This window comes from Poecilia reticulata, chromosome 10, assembly GCF_904066995.2.
Source record: "Poecilia reticulata chromosome 10, P_reticulata-male-v2, whole genome shotgun sequence".
NCBI classification, from domain to species: domain Eukaryota; kingdom Metazoa; phylum Chordata; class Actinopteri; order Cyprinodontiformes; family Poeciliidae; genus Poecilia; species Poecilia reticulata.
The window spans coordinates 27,187,778-27,204,810 of NC_088839.1; the positions used below are offsets into that span (position 1 = coordinate 27,187,778).

General features: G+C 38.5%; 1 protein-coding gene across 6 annotated transcripts in view; it reads right to left on the reverse strand.

The window, feature by feature from the left end:
- Window positions 1-296: 296 nt before the first annotated feature.
- Window positions 297-17,033, reverse strand: part of mbnl3 (muscleblind-like splicing regulator 3) — a 28,706-nt gene continuing 11,969 nt past the window's right edge. For 3 of the 6 annotated variants that reach the window (XM_008420822.3, XM_008420824.3, XM_008420823.3), the window contains exons 3-7: window positions 10,640-10,804; window positions 8,830-9,033; window positions 8,497-8,736; window positions 6,795-6,948; window positions 297-891 (exon numbers count right to left, since the gene is read on the reverse strand). In XM_008420822.3, coding sequence (XP_008419044.1) covers window positions 749-891; window positions 6,795-6,948; window positions 8,497-8,736; window positions 8,830-9,033; window positions 10,640-10,804 — 906 coding nt within the window. In that variant the 3' untranslated portion in view covers window positions 297-748. Of the gene's footprint in view, window positions 892-3,127; window positions 3,220-6,794; window positions 6,949-8,496; window positions 8,737-8,829; window positions 9,034-10,639; window positions 10,805-17,033 lie in introns of all 6 variants that reach the window. The other 3 variants (XM_008420827.3, XM_008420828.3, XM_017307208.2) reach the window with 3 other exon arrangements.

A 17,033-nucleotide genomic window follows, 5' to 3' on the forward strand; every position in this document is an offset into this window, starting at 1 on the left:
TTTAAAATCAGGCAAAAACCTTTAAATCCTGCAAATAAACCTTCGTTGTTTAATACAATCGTCCTCCACTAGCAACCACTCGCTGATATGCAGCAAACTTGAAATTGGTATTGCCTTTAATTTCACATGTGGACATCTCTTTAATCGCTGCTGTTTAGTTTATTTTTTAAAATCCTTTTTAGAAACCAGGTCTTCTCTGCAGCTCAGCAGGAAAAACTCAAAGGCACAAACAAATTAACAGCTTCTTTCTGACGTTTCATCAGGCATCAGATGAGAATAAACTGGATGATATACAACACATTCTTTCATTTTTAAAACGAGTCATGGTTGAAGACCGGCAGCAGGTCCGTTTGCAGCTCCAATGTTCTGAGAATCCAGAATGAACTTTTCTTACTTTGGATCAGTCAGGTGTGTTGGGCTGCCTCAGGTAATGGCTGCAACCCATAAAGGGCTTCTAGTCTTCAATGTGTGTGTGTGTGTGTGTGTGCGCGTGTGCACACGTTTAAGGTGTGGTGTGTGTGTATGGCTGTCAGAACGAGGGAGCTCTATTGCTCATCACGTCAGGATGCATCGTTACGGCTGCAGTGAAGCAGCTTTGAGTTCAGGCTTGTATTGCGTGAACCATTGCAGCTTATTTTTTACATTTTATTTTATAAACATTGTATAAGAAGTTTCACACTGACGCTCGGTCGGTGCGCACTGTGGGCGAGGCACATGTTTGCTGCAGAGCTGCAGGTTTTCAGGGACTCTAACTGGGGTTTCGTGAAAGGCTTACTGAGTTTATTCCCACTGGAGCCGCCACCAGCAGTTTGGGGACGGGGCAGAAATGGTTTTCCATGGGAACGCACTGCAGCTCCACCGGATCGGGGGTCAGAAGCTCGGAGGAGTCTACTGAAAGAAGCAGAGAGCAAAGAAACGGGGAGAAGTGAGATTTAGTGATTATGTGCATATCCAAAGCTTTAACTGCACCTGCTGGGCACACTGGTGTGGGCTGGTTTCCTGTAAGTGCAGCAATGTGTTTCCATGGAGCTTTTAGTTACACAAACTGGAATTACTAAATTAAATTTGCTTAATGGAGACCTGGGAATTTTAATAAAAATCAAGTTTTTTGATAAAAAAGGTTTTGAGCTGGGAGGAGGTGGTTTTTCAGCTGTATCAAAATGAGTGTCTTTTTTTCGTATCACACGATCAACAACTGGAAAAGACGAAGAAGATGACAGGAAGTGGTAGGAAGATGATGGCTTACCGCTTGAATAAATGTATTCACGTGTGATTTTAATTGTGTTTCTTATTTAATGGAAGCACCACAATTGTGAAATTGTGGGGATATTTTTTACATTAGTGGAATATCGACAAAGTAATACGTAATAAAACTTGATACACTGAGATGAAGAGTCACGGTAGCAGAACCAAAGAACCGCTCTGAACTCTTTAGCTACGTTCACACAGCAGATCTTGATGCTTATTTCCAAGATTTTGCTGAAATCAGAATTTTTTAATTTTGCATTATTGTTCATACTGTTGAATGGCGCAACTGTAATCAGGCTTCTGTGTGAATGTTTTACGACCCAAAAGCGACCCGCATGTGCAGAAGAGAAACAGCAGCAAATCTTTTTATGGAAGTGATAATGGATGTAGTCGTTTATGGATCGATTTTAAAAGACTTTACAGGAACAGGAGGTGACAGGATCGTCACAAAATCATTACAGAAACAAAGGAAGCTGATAAAAATAAAGCACAACTAATAGTGATCACCTGTTGTGGAGAATTGACAGTAACGTCTGCAGAGAAATCTGTTTGGATGTGCAGTCAGAGTCAAGGGTGGAACAGACGACTGTTATAAGTTAATTGTGACTTTTTCAACCAAATCTGAGTGACTTATGCTTTTTTGACAAATACGTTTTGGATTTTTAGTGGTGTTCATAATTCTATAGATCTTTTCTTATGTATAACTTTAGCTATTGTTTTATTCCTGTCCAGTCCAGTACTTGAGCATTTACCGATAATTCATTTGGTTTGTAAAATGAATTAAGTCAAGCATAAAAATGACCCAAACTCAAGTGATGAGTCACTTTTGCTCGCATACAGCAGATGACTCAAAATGTTAAACAGGATTCTAGGGTCTTATTAAAAGCAGGCTGCAATCTGATAAAAACAGTTTTTTCTTGGCATGGTGTTGATGGTTGATAGAAAGATGAGGAAGGATGATAGCCCTTAGTTACACTTCCTCTTTTTATATTAGTAGTCAGAGCTACAAAATACTCACAATAATGTCAGATAAAAGGACAAGATTGTCAAACTTCCAAGAAATCTCAGAAAACCTGGAGAAATATAGATCAAGAACGCTTTAAAAAAATGCAGCAACTCATCCTTCAACCTTTGGACAATAATGTAGTTTTAGATTTATAAATTATTTCAAGTAATTAAGCAGGCAGATAAAAATAAAAATCCATTTTGTAAATGATTGATTTCACTTTTATTTAAGAGACAATGTGTAGTGCCGTGCAAAAGTATTCCCTATAGTTGAATTTTTTCAGATTTTATCATGTTACAAAGACAAACCTTAATGTATTTTCTTAGGATTTCGTGTCATAATCAGCCACAGACACGAGGTAGTGGAAAGAAAATGCTACCTGGTTTTCACTTTTTCCTATTTACAAATAAAACTACTTCTTATCTCAGCTTAAATAGAGATGTTCTGTGGAGGGCTGGGAGATTTTTAGAGAACATTTTGAACAAAGAGAATCATTCAAGAGTTAAGATTAAGGTAGTTGCTTTAAATTTAGGCAAATCTTAATAAAATGAAGCAAAGAACCGAAAGTCTACATCAACTAAAAGATATCGTTTCTTGAGAAAATGAGCAACATTTCTGTTGAGGTTTAATTAGGTCATAGAGTAAGATAGATGTGATGTGGTTAAAAAAAAATCTAAGCGACTTCCTGATAAAATAGTTTCCCACTTTAAGAATTTCCTGTTTTAATTGGCTCGTCTGACAAAAAGACTAAAAAGGGACGACAGATGAAATGTGAACAAAACTCAGTACAAGCAGATGGTTTAACCGACTAAATAAAAAGAAACAGTGAACTATAGAGCTAAAATAAAACAGAACTGAAATGAAAGAGCAAACCTGATTCGAGGCGGAGGATTCAGCGAAAGGAACATTGGTGACGGGGGTCGAGGCCGACGAAACAGTGGAGGTGGCACCGTGCATCATGGGAACTTTAATTCAGGCGAGTCAGACGAAAGACAGAGGACGGGGAATGAGGGAGGGCAGGGAGGAGGAACAGGAATGATATGGTTATCATGGCAAAATGTGCAGAATAAAAGAAAAAAAGAAAAACATGAGATATCAAGTGATGAAGATGAGTTTAAACGGATATCAGGAGACATGCAAACAAAAGAAGAGAAAGAAAAATACATATTTCATTAGCTAACCACTTATCAAATAAAATACTGACCAACAAATAGTTAACCAAACAAGGAGGTACACGACCATACAATCTGATCAGACTGAAGAATCTGATAATTGTATTCAATGAACTGGGTATGAATATGGAAAAGAGCCATTAAAAATACAGATTTTCAGCTAGAAGACAATGTAAGGATGGGCTGTTTGGCTTCTTCTGGTGCAGAATTATGATGCATGTCTCACATCAGTAAAGTCAGATAAAATAAAACATGGAAACTTTAATTGAGACTGCAGACAGAACGTCTACAATCAGATCTGAAAACAAATGGATAAGTATCCAATTTAGTGTTACACATGGAAGTGGAAAAAAATCAGATTTTTTTGGGGAGTGAAAATATCAAATTGAGCCGTTCAAAGTGCTGTGAAAAAGTCGGATATGCGTCACATTTGTCTGCTGTGTGAACATGTTAACTATAGTGCTGATTATCATAGGATGCCGCATAAGTCCAGTTGTTAAATCTCATCGCTAGTAACGGTGTTTTCACAAAGATTCATTTCCATTGGGGACCAAAATCGCAACATTTGTTACATTTGTAGCTTGTGTGGTTTTCTTTATCACTGCACTGTGTCAAACGAACCGAACACTTTGAACGACCTGTTCCCCTCCTCACCTGTGGGGGCGCTGCACAAAAACCCAACAAAGGAAACAACACAAAACCTCTAAAGAAGACACTTCCTTCTTCTAGAAATGCAAAGAAAAATGAAGTAGCATCATATTTTTGCAGTTGTAGAATTTCTCTTCTGTCTTTGGTTAAAAAAAAAAAAACACAAGCAATTCCTCCTGCTAGCTCTAGACTCAATGTTTGTTTTGGTTGTTTTTACCCAGAGTGCCCGGGTGCCGCCGTAGTCCACTTCCTGCTTTAGGAGTGGTTTCCGGTCTGCTTGGCAGTCATACATGCCAAACAGAGTTCACTTCAACCAAACCGAGACCGAGGTTTTTAGACGGACCAGAGTTTGCTTGTTTGGCCCAAATTAAAGTTTGACTGTGCATTCAAACCTCCACAAGCGAACCAGACTTTCTAAACTTTCTAAACAGGGCTGGTGTGAATACACCCTAAATATTTCAGCTCCTGCTGTTAGTGGTGTTAGTTAAGGGTCTTCAGATGAACTGCTCAATCCAACCTTTATATCACCAGGTCATTAAAGTTGGGAGGCTCTGGACTGTAGAGAAATGGAGGAGTGCTCCCTGGTGTGACGAAGCTTGCTTCAGTCTGACAATGGCATGGGCGAGCCTCGTCTGGCAGCAGCACTTGCCCGGCTGCATTGCATGAAAGGAGGAGCAGCTTACCAACATTTCTTTAGAGAACTTTATGCTCCCAGCTTTGAGGGAGCAGTTTGGGGATGGGCTCTTCATGTTCCTACAAGAGCACAAACTAAAGACAATGAGAGAGTCTGGCCTGCATGTAAGAGCGACTTGGAGATGAATTAAAGTGGACACCGTGAGACGGACCTTCTCGTTGTCAGATATGCCTTTAAACAAACTCAGAAACCTTGTGGAAAGCCTTTTGAAAAACAGCAGAAAATGTTATAGCTGCAAAGTGTCGAACAACATCATATTAAATCAGAAAAATGAATGGAATGGCACCAAAACTCAGGTCAGCATGAACGCAGATGAGGGAATAAAGTGTATTCCTCACTTTGACGATTCATTTACCAAAGATAACACCAGAATTAAAAATAAAACTAAACAGCTAGTAGAAGCACCTTTAGACTTGAGTTTATCAGTCTCATTTTCAGCAGCATTGGGTTGTTACTTAAATGACCTGTCAGTTTCAGCTGTCAGAGGATTTCATATTTGACTCCACAGGACTTTGGTGTACAGACGAGTTCATGGTCAGGGCTGGAAACAAGCCCAAATCATCACCCATCCACTACCGTGCCTGACAGTTGCAACAGATTTTCTCCAGTTTGTTTCCTCTACTGAGCTTTTACACTTCGTTTCCTGAGGTCTGTAGAGTCCAACATGTCTCTGTGTGACTTCAGAGTAAATCTGCTGGTGCATGCCCTCCTGGGAAGGTTGTAAGCTATCATGAATGTTAATCTGTCTTATTGTAAAATTATAAGCTTCAAATTGTTTGGAAATGGCTTCATATTACTGGTTAGTGCCTAACCTTGTTGGCACTCTGTTCAGAAACATCTGAACGCTGCAGAAGAACAAACTGCCTCTATATTTACATTCACTGACATTCAATGACTTGCTTGAACGTGATTAACAGTATCTGGCTGCTAATTTCTCTATAAAATCCAAAGGAAGCATGGGAATCTATTTCTAATGAATAATTTCTGATTTTAAAGGCAGTTGAGATCCAGATGAAACTACAAAAATGTGCAAAAACTGAATATTGAATAATAGATCCCTTTTAAGTTTTGTTCTTCCCTTTTGATTCAATTTTCTTTGTGAAGTGCACCAGTCCCTCCTGCAGTAACACGGCCACAAAACACAAAGCTGCCACCTCTGTACTTCAGAGATTGTCTTCTGGGACATTTCCCGTTTTGATACAAATGTGGCAAAGCATTTCTGTTTTAGTTTCAAAACTTCTTCTTTGCTGAGTGGCCTTTCAGTCTACGCTTGTATGGAAGTAATTTCATTGTGGAAAATGACTTTTTACCAATCATCAGACGTTTTGCCTCATGTTCCGAATGCATGAATGCATGAATACATGAATTTAGCACCAGAACACATTGATGTCTGGGACAGAGACTCTCTTCCTGACCAACATGGCGGCATGATGTTGCCATAATGTTTATGCTTTAATTCTGGCACCTTCAGCCATCCATAAAGTAGGGCAGAGCAATAAATTGATTTAATTGATTAATCAATTTTTTTTTCTGTTTTTGAAGATTACATTTTTGGGAAATCAGAATTGTTTTTTCACCAATAAGTTTGAGAATTACCATCTTGGATGACAAATGCGTTTTACAGTTTCAATTTATTTCGACTTTGAATTCAGGTTAACTTACAGAGGGAGTTATTGAAATAAAAGCCAGTTTTTTAAAAGATATTTTCTGTTGTTTAAATTTGTTAAGGGTAAAGAGTAAGAGAAACATTGACTTCAATCAGAAATCAAATTAGGTATAAAAAATTATATTTTATGTTTAAGCCATACTGCCCACTGGAAAGGAAACCAGACCAGGTTGAATTATTTTTACTTTTGCATGATGTCACAAAAGAGATGATGCCTTAAAATACTATAAATGTCACAGTTTTTCAGAGTCATATCATGTCCGTCTCCTCCATTTAGAGGTTTTGTTATATTTTAAATGTGATGTTTTTGCTTTAGCATGCCGCTGGGCCCGGATGTTGCTGCTGCACCCAGAGACTCACCAGTGGGGATGAAGGCTGGCTGCTGGAGCTGCATGTTAGCCAGGGCTTGCTGGTAGTGGAACATGCTAGGGTTGAAGACTGCAGCTGCAGCGCCGTTGCTCTTCTCTAAAATCGGCCTCTTTGGCAGCGACTGCATGCCGCCTGGAGCTAAAGCCTGGCCAGGTGGAGAAATAAAGTGTGAAAAAGACTGAAAGGATTTCAACAGACTTTGTTTGTACAGAATATAAATACTTAAAAAGTATTCCAAGCCTGCATTGTTGTCTCTACTATGGCTCCTGAGATTGTAAACATTTCTACAGCCACACGGGGGCGCTGTAACCTAAAATGTGAACTGAATGGATGCAGCGCCACACCAACATCAAATAAAAATTAGAATATAAGCAAGTTTTTATTCTCCAAAAGGGAAATTGCTTCTAACTGCACAAAAGGAGGCACTAAAATGAGAAAAACACGAATAAATGATTCACATGAGATTAAACTGCTGTAGGATGTAACGACAACATGACCCTGAGATATATTTAGCTATTTTTGATTTATGTCAGGTCAAATAGACACAACCAGCAAGCAGAAATTCAGTATGTAGCATTAGGGAACAAAAACAACAAGAAAAACAGAATATAATCTTAATCCAGTGATCAGAAAGTTTTGTTTCTTGTTTACATACATGTGCTGTAAATGTATAAGTATTTATTATGATTTAGTGATACAGCTAAGGACCGACATCAGTCAGAAATGTATAAACATAGAATAGAATAGAACAAAATGGTGAGTAGAGCAGCCAAAAATTTTACTCCAGAGTAGCAATACTTCAAAAAATTTTTAACTCAAGTAAAAGTAAAATGTAGATGTCCAAGAAATTAATCATAAAAGAGTAAAAAAAAGTATTTGATAGAAGGTTTACTGAAGTACTGCGTAACTGATCAAAACATAAATTATTTGATATTTAAAAATTACATAATCAGACATATCAAACTATAATGTATATGGAAATGTTGAAAAAATAAACACAAAATAAAAATGTGTACATTTTGTATTTATGGGTAGCATAAACACAAAATAAATACATTTTTATCATTATAAAGCTTATGAAACTTTAACAAAAACCGCAAGTGTGTGTCTGTGTCTGGTGAATTTTTGGATAAAAAACAAACAAACAAGTTTGTTCTTCGTTCAGTGAAATTACTTACAATGGATAGAAAATCCAGAAATTTTACTCAAGTAAGAGAAGGGATACTTTGTAATGAAGTTACTCAAGTAAAAGTAAAAATTCATAAAAGTTAATTTTTCCATAAAGTTACTCAAGTAAATGTAACTGAGTAAACATAACAAGTTACTACCCAATTCTGAATATTACTCAAGTAAAAGTAAAAAAACACAGAGCAGTAAAAGTACTTCTAAAAGTATTTTTTCCCTATAAAGCTACTCCAAGTAAACCAAAGTAAATGTAAGTAGTTACTTACTACCCAACTTGAATATTACTCAAGTAAAAGTAAAGAATGCAGAGCAGTAAAGATACTCCTAAAACATTTTTTTTTCCAAAAAGCTAATCAAGTAAATGTAACTGAGTAAATTGAACTAGTTACTATCGTACTCAGGTTCAAGTGTATATCTCAACATCTTAGAGAATGGTAGAAAATATCTCAACATCTTGCATGGTCACAAGGTCGAAGTATTTCCTGTCGCATTCCAGGGAGGAACTCACCAAGGGAGAGGGCGCCGTGTTTTGACTGGCTTGGTGCTGTGAAGCCTTGATCCTGGCCTGCAGGTGAGCCGGCGGGTGGAAGTACTTGCACTTGTCCCTGCTGCAGCGGCCCTTTATGTAGTCCATGCACACAATAACGGAGTTCTCGCTGCAGTCCACCATGCCGGCCTCCAGGGGGTGAGCGTAGCGGCAGTCGCTCTCGCCCCGTGTGCAGTTGCCCCGCTGGAACTCTCTGCAAACCTGGCAGGGCCACCGGGAACGCCGGTCAACATCTCCCTTTCATCGAGCTCCGACTAAACTTAGAAACGCAACAACTGCCCATGGGCTGCATACCTCCAGCTTGTCTGTGCGAGTGTGCTTCTGCGCCGAGGTGCCGTTGCCCATCGCTGTGAGGCTGGTGGGACTGCCGGGGACGAGGAGGGGCGTGCTGGGCAGCAGCTCCGGCATCAGGCTCACGGCTGGGCCCATGTGGCTCAGATATGGACTGAACGCCATGCTGGGACTCGTTGCCAGGGATGGAGTCACTGGAAAGGTCGTCTTTAAGCGAAAGGAACCAGATAGTGTTACTAACAAAGCAGAAAGAATATGAAGCGTTTCTGATTGTTTCAGGTGTTTAAAGAAGCCTACAGCTGAAATTACATAAAAATGTTCATTATTGTTGTGGAGAAATCAGTTGATAACTTGATCAATCCTGGGTAGAAACTCAAACGTTTACTCTTCTCACTTGTTGTGTTTCTATTGGAAATGTGCGCGAATCTTTATCTGTATTCTGTTAATCTAAAAAAACCCCATAATTTCACAATTGTGGTGTTTCCATCAAGTAAGGAACACACAGGAATGAGACTGTTCACATGTTAAGTAATTAAAAATGCTGGCAGAGATGTATGATATACGTTTATAATTCAGCCATGGCGCCATCGTTCATCAGCTATCGTCTATCCGAGGAGACGTTGGCGTTGGAGCCACAAACCCATTACACTTGGAACAGCTACGTATGCAGCGATTTGGGGAAATCTGTGATTTTATAACTCTTGTATTTTGTTTTTGCATAATTTTATGGCAAATAGAAACGCAGCTACTGATAATCGTTGTGCCAGGCTGAGGTAACAACAACACTCTTTGGTGTAGATGATGTTACTGAGTGAAGCAGACTCAAAATGAATCATTGTCTGTAACAGTGAGGTGTTTAAAAATAGTCAGAGATGGAAAAAGTTTTTTAGACGGGAGTATAACAAGCTGTTCCCTCACATCAATGAAACTAAAACATGTTGAATCCCTTCTCAAAAAGGCTTAAAATACTAATGAGAAACTTGTAGTGTCATGAAACTATGGAGTTGAAGAAATTTTTAAAAAGTTTAACTTTGCTGTTGAATGTACAAAAATATTTAGTGGTTAAGATCTAAAACATTTAACAACTACTAGTAATTATACCACAAATACCACAACAGTGGGATGTATTCAGAAGACCATTGCATCTGTGTAAATTCACCAACATGTGTCAGAAAAAAGTTCTAGTCTCTGTTTTTTTTAAAAAAACTAAGAAGTAAAACATAGTTAAGGTCAGGTCAGAGAAGTAATCCCACATAATCTGCGACTAAATTAGGCGGGATGTTCTGAACTTTATAACTTCCAGCCCACAAGAGCCACAAAATCTTAAAAAATAAGTTCAACTCTGTTTTACAGCAGTTACAAATTTCACATGAATAACACAAACAAAAGCAGGTAAATCTTGCATTGGCATGTCGAGGTTTCACAAAAAAACAATCCTGAACGATGCAGTTCTAGTTTTGAATCATCCTAAGTTTCTCCATGTTTTGTTTAAATGAATATTAAACTTTTAATATGATCTTAGTTTTCAGCTCTCCAAGCTTTCCGTTTGCTTTCTGGACTACATGCGATTTGCCAATAAAGTAATTTGACTTCATTAAAATTTGTTAGACTTCAAACTGCTCCAGCTGTTGTTGAATATGCAGGAACAAGTGGATATTTATTCAGAAAGGCTGAGGCATCAGTATTAATGCAGATTAAAGCAGCGCAGGATGAGAATTCTTTAACTAAATATTCTGAAAAGCACCACATTAGGAGAGAAATCTTAGATCCGTCTTGGTCAGAGTTCATGTGTGTTTCATTCTCAGCTGCTCACAATCGGCTGCAGCTGTGCTCCGGGCAGCATGAACTGCATCTGTTGAGCCAACATGGCCGCCGCGGCCTTCTGCTGGATCAGGTTGTTTCTTCCATTTATCTCCAGCTGGGTTTTCAGGTGCGGAGGTGGGTGCAGGTATTTACAATTTTCTCGTGTGCAGCGGCCCTGAGGAGGGAACAGAAAAAAAGGAGGCAGAGGGTGAGAGCGGAAGAAAAGAAACAACAAGAGTGAGAAACTAAATGGATCAAAGCTGACGAATGCAAACGACCACAGAACTCTCAAATTAAGCTGGACATTTTTAATTATTGTTAGAACTCAATTCAGTCGTGCACAATTTAATTACATAAGTAGTATTTTCATCAATTCACACAAAATCAGCAAATTTTCTGCACAAATGGCCAAAGACATTGGATTGAAGTGATACTCACTCCTACCTGCAGGTGGCAGTATTTATTACCGCTGCTACACGGCAGACTTACTGGATGTCAAGTCATACTCTGATCAAAACAGCCAGTTGCAATTGTATGAAGGCGTATTAAGGCCATTGTAGATATTGGAAAAAATAGTAAATTTCCACCAAAAAACTCAGAAATGTTGAATTTAATTTTTAAAAAAACACTTGAAAATTTCTGAGTTTGAAAAGTTGAAAATATGCTAGAAAAAAAATAAATACATTTTGAGATTAACCTCAGAGATCTTCTGGAATAAAAATTAGGACATTTCTCAATTTGAAAAGTCAAAGATTTGACACAAAAATCTCTGGGATTTTGAGATTAATTTCAGTGATTCTGATTGCACAAAAAATTTCACAAACAATTTCAAAGAAAAGTTCTGTCTCAATTATATCTTATTATGAGTTTGACTTATTTTTACAGGTTTTCTAATGCGAGAAATGTATCAAAATGACAGAAAACATTTTTAATGAACTTTCAATCCAAGAATATCTAATAGATATTTGAACCAGGTTTATATTTTCTATCCTAACACAGGAGGAAATTAAACTCCCAGGGTTCAGAAATAAACACATAAGGTGAATAGTGCTGCATGAACTCTGCAGATCGTCACAGCTAGAGAAGAAACTGCAGTCTTCCTCTAACTCCAGGGCCAACAGCGCATCTCCACCGCTGCAGAAAAGCAGTAAACCTGCTAATCTGCCTCCTCAGAGCATCAACCGGGCCGTATAATGAAGACAGCACTAAAGGAAGGGAAAATTAAAAAGTCTGACGATGAGCTGAGGTCATATTGCGGGTAATCTGACAGTGATGGATGGGGACACATAAAATGGTTCAGCACCATGCAGGAGGACTTTGCATGACAACAGGAGACACTGCAGAGTCTGCGTTGCCAGAATCCTTTCACATCAGAAAATGAACACACAGGTGAGCCTGTAGCTGCGTGACAAACGGTCCGACAATACGGAGGCTAACGTGAGCACCGGCAGCCGAGATGCGAGCAAGCTTTGCGTCAGCAGTGCTTGTGTGCTTGGGGATGAGTTAATAATGAAGAGAAAATCCCAGGAGCCCAGCACTCCTGCTCCATCTCGGAGGGGACAGAAAAGCACCTCTTAATGATCTAATGTTTCGCTTAGAAAAATAAACTGCATCAGTGTCTGAATTTGGGATCTGGCAGACACACAATGTGCTATGTGGCTACAAAAACGAGAGAAAGAAGCCTGTGGAAAGCGGTGCTGAGGAGACGTCAGGAATCTCCTTTTTTCTGGTTGCCGCGGCAACGCGCTATGCAACACAGAGCAAGGCCGCACACTGACAGAAAAGAGAGAAATGGGAGATTAATAAATACGATCTCTGGGACTGCTGCTCACATTTTATGCCTTTATCTGAGACATAAAAGCAGGAAAAGCTCAGATGGTTTTATTTAGTGTTTATTTAGCTGGAGAAAAGAAGATAAAAAAGTGCACCTTTATACAGCTAAAGGTATACAGTAAAGCTTAATTAGCCATCAGTCAGAGGAGTCCAAACTTTTATGTCAAAATAGTTGGATCAAAAGTACTCAAAAAAATGCAAAGAAAACTAATATTATGCAAATACTCCAAGTATTCCAATTTATTTTTTATTTCTGGTTATTGGAAATGGATGTTATTCATCGTAAATACAAGCATAAATGAAAAGGATTTTGCTTGTTTGCTATATTTAAAGAATCATCTACTTTTCAGATAATGTGGGAAAAAATGTATTCTCAGTTGTAATAGGTTTTGAGTCACTTTCTTACAAAATGCGTTCTGGCAGATTTTTTCACTTGAAACAACATTTTTTCCATGTAATAAGTAAAATAATCAGAAATATCAGTACCGTTGGAACTGGTATTTCTGTCAGTATTCCAAGAATTATTTACTCAAAACAAACTCTTATATCTTGCTGAAAAGTTACTTGTAAGTTAGTTTCGTCGTATTTTAAGTATAATAACATTCACACAAGAAACTAGAGAAAAAGATACTTGGTAAGATTTTGTGTTTTTGCAGTGTAACTGTGGAAAAGGATATGTGGCAACTATTAGCGGTTCATTTTGTTAAAATAAGCCAAGGAAAGTCCAATATAAATTCACAAGACACAGATTGGGCGCTCTGCCTAGCGCTAGAGGAAGAAATGTTTTAGTTGGTCCGCTTTAGTCTGTTTGCCAGGCAGTCCGGTTTGTTTGGGGATGTGTGAATGCATAATCAAACTCTGATGCGGACCAGAGTTCCTACAAACCTCGGTTTGGTTGAAGTGAACTCTGGTGCGGTTCAAATAGATATGTGAATGCATATGTTTCTTTGCATTTTTATATAAAGCAGCTCTACCTAGTCTAAGGATAATCTATATGAACAGAAGTGATGCCATTCAGATCTGAGATTGCGACTGAATCTGCTGTCTGATGATGGACAAACGGGATTTCCACACTAATCACATGAGATGACAGCAGCACTCCAGCTAACAAGGTAAGAAGAACTAAGTGGAGAGCTGCTCTCTCCCTCCCGCTGAAGCCCATTCAGGCAGGGCCGACAGACCTAATGGAGAAGCAACGGGGAATGACAGCGGTTGGCTTGTGTCGGCCTGGAGATGGCACATACGGGAGGGAAACCATTAGCAGATAAATCCATAAAATTAACGTGGAAGGGAGGGGAGGAAAGAGTGATGCCATGACGGACAGAGAGGTGTTTCACAGTTGACCAAAAACAGAATCAGCTGAGTGTAATCATCAAACACACCGAGGCTAAGGGCTCCGTTTCCGGAGATGTTTGTTTACTGCAGCCCTCATGAAGAACAGACTGGTTCGACCTTCAGCTGACTCCAACCTCAGTCCTCTCCCAAGACGGTCAAATGAGGCTTTTAATGGTTCCTCGCTACCTTTGGTGTACATATATTTATAAAGCGGCTCCCTCTGTGCAACCGGTACAGAACCAGGCTGTTGCTCTGTGCTAAAAACAGCCATGCCACTCAGAAAGATCAAACTATCCAATGGGTGTTCAGTCCTGTGCTGTTGCTAGGCCCCCTCTCTCTGTCTCTCTTCTCCATCTCCCCCCTCTGCTCCGTAGGACATAACACAGAAAAATGGCTGAATAATAAATTCTAACTCAATAAACCAGGAGACAGCAGCTGCACTCAGACAGAAAGCCCCTTGTCTGGGTCTCGATTCTTCGCTGTAGAAAAGCTTTGAGAAAAATCCCTCATGAGGCTGGGAATCACAACAACAGTCTGTTTAGAGGCTAAAATAACTGGCTTTTTTCAGCTGATGCTACCTTAAAATGTTAGTTATTATCACTAACAGGAGTGGCTTGTACTACTGTACAGTGTTGATGTTGTGGTTATCAGGTGGAGGAGAGAGCAGCAGCAGCAGTAATGGAGAAGCAGATCACCAGTACATTAGCATTGGCCGTTTAGCTCAAATAACAATAAATTCTACTTGGAAACACTAATATTGAGTTAAATATGCATGTGGATTTAATTAAAGTAAATCAGTGATTTGATAAAAACTATGTTTTGCTTCGTCCAGAGGGTCTGAACTCTCGACTACTGAGAAACGATTACGTCCTGGAGGCGTGAACTCCACTAAAGTTTAAATTTCACCCAATCACTAACGTTTGGAAATTTTGAATGCTCTCACAGCTGAGAGAGAAGAGCCGATCCGAACGAGGCGGCTGCTGATACTAACTCAGTATCTGCACGCGTGGTCAATTAATTAATTTTCAAAGTTAAGAATGAAGCTAAAATATTTCCCTCGTCATGAATCTGTGCATGTCTTACTAGCTGGCTGCATTCACTTAGTGTCATTATTTCACTAATCAATTCATTACAATTAATCAGGTTAATAGTTTCAGCCTAAGTTATGTTATTTTAATGTTTGAGTCTAGGAGTCTGTATTTCACCTCCTACTCAGAGGTAGTTTATTTAAAATGCATCATTAATCAGATCAACGCTTGGTACTTAAATCTGTATATTCCAGGCTGGTTGCTATGCTAGTATCTGCAGTGCAGTATTTTAATAACCTGAGCCGAGGTTAGACACTTTAGTCCCACCAAGTTTGTGCCTGAAGGATAAATGCTTATCAATGAGTCACAACTGAAGTACAGGCATAGAAAACTGAAGAAGTAAAGAGGAAAACTCTCAATAACTGAGCTCAACCTAGTGGAGAGGAGGCGTTTTCTACCGCACTCCCTGAAATTAGACCTAAAGTAAACTGACAGGCAGTATATAACTAGTATACGGTTTCTTTCACAAAATATTTACATCACAACGTCTTAAAATTAGTAGAACCTCACCTGGGGATGGACAATAAACTAAAAATAAATAATAAACAAAACCCAAAAATAGTGATCAATATACATCTGATAGAACATTCAGTAATTTCACTGAACTTTGATCCAGAACCGCACAGCATTCTGGGGGATGTAGGCAGAGGAAAGGCTTTAGCTGCTCCCACAGTCAGCTAAACAAGGTTGCTGGAATCAACTAACTCACTCTTTGGTTACCTAGCAACTCGCTCACTCTTTGGTTACCTAGCAACTCGCTCACTCTTTGGTTACAATAAAGAAGAAACAATGACAAGAAGTGAAAACTCTCAATAGAACAGCTTCACATATTTAAAACAAAAATAACAACTCAATAATTATTGATATCGACTGATATGAACCATAATATGTTTTTCAGCCATATTGTCCAGCCCTGGCTGTAACTAAAGTTTATTTTAGTAACTGATTATTCTATCTATTATTCATTTCATTTACTATTAGAAATACATGAAAAGATGCAAATTGAACAATTTCTTTTTGAAATTGTTCAATTTCAAAAAGAAATTGAACAAATAATTCAATTTCTTTTTTAAATAAAAAACACAAACATTTTGCAGTCAGATCGGCGCAATCAGTGCCATAAAAAATCCCTAATTGTAAGTCAACTTATTGTAGTAATCTAAAAATGCTAGTAAGCATAGCAACAATGAAAACTAAATATAGATTAGATGGTTATTTTCCCTTACAGATAAATATGTTTGGTAAGATAAATGGAGTGAGAGCCATACAAAGAGTAATGGTTATAGAGGATACCTCCTAGGCACTTTTCACAGGTTTAAATTTACTCAACAGCGAAACATATGGATTTTATTTCTATGATGTTGGATTGTTGTATATAGTTTTATCCTTTATAAAGTGGAGCTAATCCCAACGTTTATCATCATCAACAACATCAACAGGTCAGCAGCCCAACACAGGGAGGACACAGAGACAGAAATATTAAGAAAAACTCTCCGTCATGCTAGCTAACATGGCGGAAACAAACCAGCCACAACCCACAGCAGGAACAATGACAAAGTGGAAACTTTATATCTAAATCAGGGACTTTCTGGCTGTGAACAGACAATGCTAACCACCACACCACCATCCAGACCCTGTTTTCTCTGTACTTTCCTTATATTCATCAGGGAATGATCTTTAATTGTGTATTCATCCTTTTGAAATGTGTGATTGGCCTAACATATCAGGACAGATAAATGGAGCTTTTCTTTTTACAGCATGCGTCCTGCTTTCAGTTTCATTTCAATGCTTCCCATTCGAGAAACAAAAGAGACGTTACCCACACATTAATCAAAGAAACAGTCCTCCAATTTTCTCTTTATTGTTCACAAAAAAACCAAAAAAAAACAAAAAAAAAAACAGTCACTCTATAATCAACTCTGCTCCCAACAAACCAATTGAATACAATATATAAAATATCCATGTTTCCATCTTCAATTATCTGCACTTACAAGCAATAACTCTATTTAATTACAGCTATGTTTTATAGTCTGCCAGTTTTCTGAGAAAACAGTTTTAGGCTCAAATTCACTTCATGTGAAAATATGTTTCATGCAAAATTTCCTTGTATTTTCCAGAAAATGTAGCCTAAGCATATGCTTCCTTAGG